Below are 7,175 nucleotides of genomic sequence, written 5' to 3'. Positions count from 1 at the left end.
TACCTAAATTTCCAGCCTGCCAACTTGTCCTACAGATTTCAGAAGTGCAACCTGAATAATCATGAAAACCAGTTCCTTAAAATAAATCAAGATGATAGATGAGAGACAGAAAAGGGAGGAAGGGAGGAAGGAAGAGGGGGAGGGAGGAAAAAGGATGGTGCTATTGGTTCTGTTTCTCTGAAAACCTAACATAATGACCTTGGAAAATTGGAGTGATGTGGACACAAGCCAAGGAGTATCAGTAGCCACCAGAAGCTGAAACATGCAAGGAATGGATTCTCCCATAGCCTCAGGAGAAAGCATGGTCTTGCCTCGATTGTGGCCCAGTAAAACCGATTTTGGACTTCCAACTGTAAGAGAATAAATTCCTGTTGTTTCAAATCCACCAAGTTTGTGGTAATTTGCTACAGCAGCCATAGAAAACTATTATGACCTATAATAAATTTCTCACAAGGTCTGAGTTCACAATCCTGAAACTACATGTATCCTAGGGTTGAACAGAAAATAAATAAGTTGTAGATAATAAAAGCCAGATTTCTCACTGCCAGAGAAAGGAGTTATACAAATAAGCAAAAGGGTAATACTAAAATGAGCCTCATGTTGCTGAAGTTATCCGTATAAGCTCATGTTTGTTTTGTTTTGTTCTGAGCATTTAGTCAGTTAGATAGACACATGTCTGTACAGATAGATTAGTAAACATTCATCTGTTTCCTAGCTCTGTCTACTGAGAGATCCTGGCTTTGTCCACTGAGTAGTGATACCCCAGTAATTATTGTGTGCTCCTTTGAGGATAAATCAGAGTCTTGACTGATTTTGGAATATTCCTCTCATCTACTGAGAATACCTTTCATAATTGTAGAGAAAAAATTATTCTAAACATATTAAAATAGCTTTTTTCTTAAACATGATAAGATATGCAGTGTTAGTTGTTAACTAAATGAGAGAGGGTTCTGGAACTGGACCTCATATTTCTGAAATCTTGTTGAGTAGAAGTAGAGACAAATTGCTGTTCTGAAGATTACAGCAGATTTCATCTATCTTTAGGAGAATACCGCTCTTTAAAAAATTACCTTTAGGGCTTCCCTGGTGGCGCAGTGGTTGAGAGTCCGCCTGCTGTTGCAGGGGACACGGGTTCATGCCCCGGTCCGGGAAGATCCCACATGCCACGGAGCGGCTGGGCCCGTGAGCCATGGCCGCTGAGCCTGTGCATCCGGAGCCTGTGCTCCGCAACGGGAGAGGCCACAACAGTGAGAGGCCCGCGTACCGCAAAAAAAAAAAAAAAAAATTACCTTTAGAAGGCTATTTGATCATACAAAGTTATTTTTGTGATCTGTATTAGAAACACTGCACTTGCCTTCACCAGTTGGAGGACCTGTGACATTCAAACACAACCAAATAACTGATTCCTTCCTCCTCTTACCTTATACCTAGATGGTATTCAATCAAATGTACTTAAGGTATACTTTTCCAATTTTAGGTGTTAGGAGTATCAAACAACAAGACAATGTTATTATCACCTGGAACTTAACACTGCATAATGCCTCCTAATTGGTTTAACTCTAATTTCTCCCAACTCTAACTGTATTGTCTGTTTAATCTTTCTTAGCCATTTCTTTTTTCTTGCAACTCTGGCATTTAAGATTAAGTTCCTTATTGGCCTCAGAAATCAAGTCAAAACACTTGAAGATCCTCTACAAATCAGTACCATATCTATTAAACTCAATTTCCTACTACGTATTATTCTCCACTCCAATTAGGCCTATTCTTGAATTTCTTCCACATACATTAAATTTGTGATTGCATTTTTCTTCTGCTCATCATATTGTCTCCGTTACGTAGAAAGTGCTCCCTGCCTCCTTTACCAATTCAGTTCAACTCTATAAATTCAACAAGCATTTAATGAAATCCTACTAAACACTAGCCAGTGAAGTTAAGCAATAAAAAATGTAAACTAGAAAAGGCATCAACCTTATACTCAAGACTTTTATCATCTACATACTTTTAAAGTCCTAATTCAAGTCCTACCTCTTCAATGAATCCTTCCTAGGCTTTCCAGTCCATGATGGACTTTCTTTTCTAATTCTTAAAGCACTCAGTCTCTTCTCTAGCAGAAACCAAGTTATAAGCTGTAGAATCTGATTATCAACTATTTTACTCGCATGTGCTTTTGTTTCCTAAGTTTTGTCTCCTCAACTAAATTATAAGTTCCTTGGGTATAAGACTGTATCTTTTGGCTCTTTTATATGCCCTCAAAATGTCACACACACTATAGATACTTTAAAAGCACTTATTTTATTTTACTTCTTTTATTGATACATGATAAATCTAACCATACTGGTTTGCTAGACATTTCTCTATTTAAGGTAAAAATAAACCACGGAATCAGTGGGTTTTCCAAGGCTAAAACCAGTTTTGAACCTCTTACTAAATAATAAGCCAGTTACAACATTTTTATCCTTTCTCATATATAGTAAATGTCTTTATTACATCAAAACTACCAATTAATTAAACCATAGGAACAATAAAATTAATAGTTGGTATAAAAAGAAAAATTCCAGGTTTTTAACTGAAATTTTCATCTTTCAACCAGCTGTTGAAGGTTTTTTAAAACACAGTCCAAAGTTTCCTTAAATTCTTTCTATCATTAGTTACATTGACTTCTAAAAAGTTTGGGAAGGTTTACTTTAATACAATTGTGATATGTTATGGATACCCTGAAGAAGCAAGATTGATTCTCACCCAAAATTTGGTTTGGATATTGAGACTGATGACACCACACATTCCAATAGGGTATGAAAAAGTTATTACTCATATAATAACATTTTCTGGGGAGAGCAGACCAGGCCTCACAAGCTGGTCTGAAAATGGCTTGATAGAGCAGAGAAGGGAGACTGGCTTTGGGTTTTTATGGTGGTTAGGGGTGAGCCATGGCAAAAGTTCCTATACATGGTTTGAACTTCCCACTGATGCCAAAGAAGGAAACACCTGTGCTTTCTTACCAGCTTGACCAGATGTGGGGCAGAAGGGGAAGAAAACAGGGTGAGGCTCAAAATCTTTCAGCAGTCACACATCAAGATATGGATCAGACTCTTTATTTCTTGATAACTCAATACAACTAATTTTAAAAAGCACAAATACAAAGATATTGAGCAATTATGTTTATATAATTTCATCAAATTTTAATTATCTTCATTTAAGCTATATAATTGACAAGCAAATACTACATATAAAACATAAAGGTGAATTTTTTGTTGAAGACAGGAAACAAAATTTTAAATGTTCTTCAAAAAAGTTTAAGCAAAAATATTAATGGTATCACAATTAATGCAACCAACCGATTTTCAGAAATTACTCTAGCCTTTCACATTTAATTTCCTTCTACTAAAGCTATTAGAATAAATGATAATATTTTAATTTTTGTTGTATTAGAAGAAAATAACACATTTTATTCACTATCAATAACATAAATTCTTTGAGATCATTATTAAAGTACCACTCTTTTACTGCAGCAGTGAAGCATAGGTTCTGTATGAATATAACTTGCAAAATCAAAACCAAAATAAATAATGATAGTTAATGCTGCAAATAAAAACAAAAGTAGATGACACAGTCTTAATTTCCTTCAATATTTAAATAAATATAATCAAATAATGTTACTATGGTAATCATTTCTTTAATCAACAAAAGAAAGTGGTCTTCATAGTTTAAGTAATAATGTAAATTTCTGCCCTAGATGATTACAGAGTAGTAAAATAATTCAATAAATTAGTAACTAGTTCAAAATAAAGTAAATTGTGTGGTATTTTGTGAGGAGGATGAAAACTCTTTTTCAGAAGAAGGTGTTGAGTTTTGATCCTGTTCAAATGGAAACGCAAAACTAAAATCATCTCTTCCAGCTCCCAATGTATGAGTTGAAGAGTCCAATGGAAAAGAAAAAGTAAAGGTATCTTCTCCTTCTGGTTTCCCAAATAAGTTTCCTGAGGAAGATAAATATTACAATATCATGCTATTCATGTTACATAATATGATTAATTTGGTTATAATCTACCAAATTACAGTATACTGCACACAATAAATAGGGTAACATTGAATCACATACTTAACTGTTTTATGTGTAAAGCATTGTCCTTTGTACTGTGGAAGGTTAAACAGGTCCAAACTTAAACCCCACTTACATGTAATTTGAATTCAAGTATATAAAGAACTAGTATATAAGGTAGAAAGAGGAGTAATAAATGTCAAAAGGAGAGAATAACACAGAGGAACAGAAATAGGTGTACATAGGAAATATAAGGGTAACAGAAGTCAATTCAGCTTATCAGAACCATTGAGAAATAACAAAGAGTTATTAAAATGGAATTAATAAAGATGAGCTTGTAAAGACTGCTGAACTTCCAGCTATAGGATCTGGACTTTATTTGATAGATAAGATGAACTCATTAAAAGTTTAAAAGCAGAAGGGCTTCCCTGGCGGCGCAGTGGTTGAGAGTCCACCTGCCGATGCAGGGGACACGGGTTCGTGCCCTGGTCCGGGAAGATCCCACATGCCGTGGAGCGGCTGGGCCCGTGAGCCATGGCCGCTGAGCCTGCGTGTCCGGAGCCTGTGCTCCGCACGGAAGAGGCCACAACAGTGAAAGGCCCGCGTACCGCAAAAAAAAAAAAAAAAGTTTACAAGCAGAGATATGACAAGATTTGAACTGCTTTATAAGGATTACTCAGGAGAGAATGTGTAGAAAGCCTGGAACAGGAAAATGTTTAGAAATGGGGCTAACAGGAAAGAGATGATGAAAGCTTGGCATTACCTACAATCATAGAAAAGGGAATGGAGAAAGAAATGCTAGATTTGAGACATACTGTATAAGTCAAATTTATTCAACTATTACTTATTGCATAACTACAACATACTGTTCATGGCATTGTTCAAGGAAATTGACAGAACAGTGAAAAGGATTTTACAGTTTTAAAAGGAATTTTTGAAATCAACTTTACATAAAGAATTACTTGGTTAATGATCCCCAGAATTGCCTTTAAGGAAAAATATTGTTTTTCATTCATTATATTATTTAAGACTACAATTATAAAAATATATTTTCAACATCTTAATTAGAATTTTTAATTACTATTAAACAATTTCAAATGTACGGTAATCCAAAGACTTACTTGAAATAAGTCTTTTAAAGCATCTATATTTTTTCCACAGAGAACCAATTCAATTAATATGTTAAGCAAAACAATTTACTTTGTGCCACTTTGAAATTTCATATATTTTCAAATATCTCAGTTATTTTACCCTAAATAAAGCTGAGCCAACCAGCAATAGGGCGGATGGGTAGATGGATGGCTGGAGGGATGGACAGATCAGGATGCACTGATCCTTGGGTTCTTCCTCTCTCCCTTTCTCACTTCAGTACATATCCATAAGACTTAAACAAAGGAAAACAGCTATAACATAGCTATAGATCCAGAAAGAACTAAAAATCTTGAATCTCCCTTTGAAAAATGAATTTGACATTATTTTAATTTCAGAACAAAAGAAGTTCATATGAAGTCTTCATAAAACTCCTGTGATCACCTTAAATAAAATAATAGATTACTGTACAAGATTACTGTGTAGTCTAGGTGCTGTGGAGAATTCAAAGGTAAACAAAACAAGAGTCCCTGTCCTCAAAGAACCTATGATTAGAAAAGATTTTATATATATTCATAAATAATGACAGTATAATAATGGTATAGATACAAAAAAGTATTTTAAAAAAGACATTCAGGAAAGTGAAAGAGCTTTTTTTTTCAAAATAGAAAATAAATTTTATTTCTATGATAACGATGACTAAAAATTCAGAAAAATATCTTAAAAATTTATAATTTGTGATAGTATGTGCAGAAGTCATATACCTAGAAATAACCTAATTAAATATGGCTACTTTACTTTTACCATGTTTTAAAAATGACTAATGGAAAGTCAATTCCAATTGCTGTCTGTCTGTTGTTGATCTGGGAAGTTTTCATAGACTCAGTTACTTAGTCTTCAGATAATATCCTCTTTACTTTCTGTTAGGCAACCAGAGCCCCAAGTTGTACAGCTTGGGGAATAGTCTTCATCTAGGCCCTTTTAGGGAGAGACCGTTTTGGAATGGAATGTCAAAGGGGAAAAATAAAAGGTTCTGTGGAAGAGAACTTGGTCTTGAAAAGATGGTTAGAAAGTGATAGAAGCTGAGGATTTCAGGAAGAAAAAGTGGGTAAGAAAGTGTGGGCAGATTTGGGATGCAGTGAGTTCTTCAGTATGGCTAAAGCACAGATTATTTTTATAGGAGAAAAGGTTTAGGAGCTAGGTTAGAAAACTGGGAGCATAATTTGCTACTCCAGGGGAGCCACTAAAGGTATTTATTTAACCAGGGCAATGAGATGGCCAACATTATGCATAAGGACAGTAACTGGGGTATGATCTATAAGTAAGCTAAAAGGATGAAAAGACCAATCACAATGTTACTGCAATAGCCCAGGTGAATGGTAATAAGACTTTGAAATATAATGATTTCCATATAATGAAAATAGAAAAGAAAATAAATATTTCAGAGAGAGAACTGATAAAACTTGATGACCAGCTGAATGTAGTCACAGGCACAGAAAGAAGTTAAAATTAACCCTGATGTTCTGAGTCTTGGCAACTAGAATAATGGAGAGACCATTAGGTATATCAGAAAGAGAACAAGTTTGATTTCAGATATACTAAGTTTTTAATGTCAACAGATGCCTTAGATATAAAGAGATATCAATTATACAATTATAAATAAGGTCCCACCAGACGACTTCACTGGTGAATTTTACCAAACATTTAAAGAAGAATTAATTGTCAATCTTTCTCAAGCTCTTCAAAGAAATCAAAGAGGGAACATTTCCAAACTCATTTTATGAGGCCAGCATTACCTTCGTACCAAAGCCAGAAAAGGACACCACCAGAAAAAAAACTACAGACCAATATCTCTGATGAATATAGATGCAAAAATTCTCACTAAAATACTTGCAAACTGAATTAAGCAGCATGTTAAAAGGATCATTCATCATGCTCAAGTGGGATTTATACCTGGGATGCAAGGATGGTTTGATGTATGCAAATCAATCAACATGATACATCACATTAATAGAATGAAAGAAAAAATCATATGATCATCTCAATA

The 7,175-nt window shown here is 34.6% G+C and overlaps 1 protein-coding gene across 1 annotated transcript in view; it reads right to left on the bottom strand.

The window, feature by feature from the left end:
• Positions 1-3,777: 3,777 nt before the first annotated feature.
• Positions 3,778-7,175, bottom strand: part of LOC309971775 (protein SIX6OS1) — a gene marked incomplete at both ends in the record, with an annotated part of 52,898 nt that continues 49,500 nt past the window's right edge. The window contains one exon of the mRNA XM_082855160.1: positions 3,778-3,977. Within this exon, the coding sequence (XP_082711286.1) occupies positions 3,778-3,977 (200 nt within the window). The remainder of the gene's footprint in view (positions 3,978-7,175) is intronic.

The sequence above is a fragment of the Leucopleurus acutus genome, assembly GCF_964270905.1.
Source record: "Leucopleurus acutus genome assembly, chromosome: 1".
NCBI classification, from domain to species: domain Eukaryota; kingdom Metazoa; phylum Chordata; class Mammalia; order Artiodactyla; family Delphinidae; genus Leucopleurus; species Leucopleurus acutus.
The sequence above is the reverse complement of the archived record's forward strand: the minus strand, read 5'-3'. Positions and strand labels throughout refer to the sequence as shown.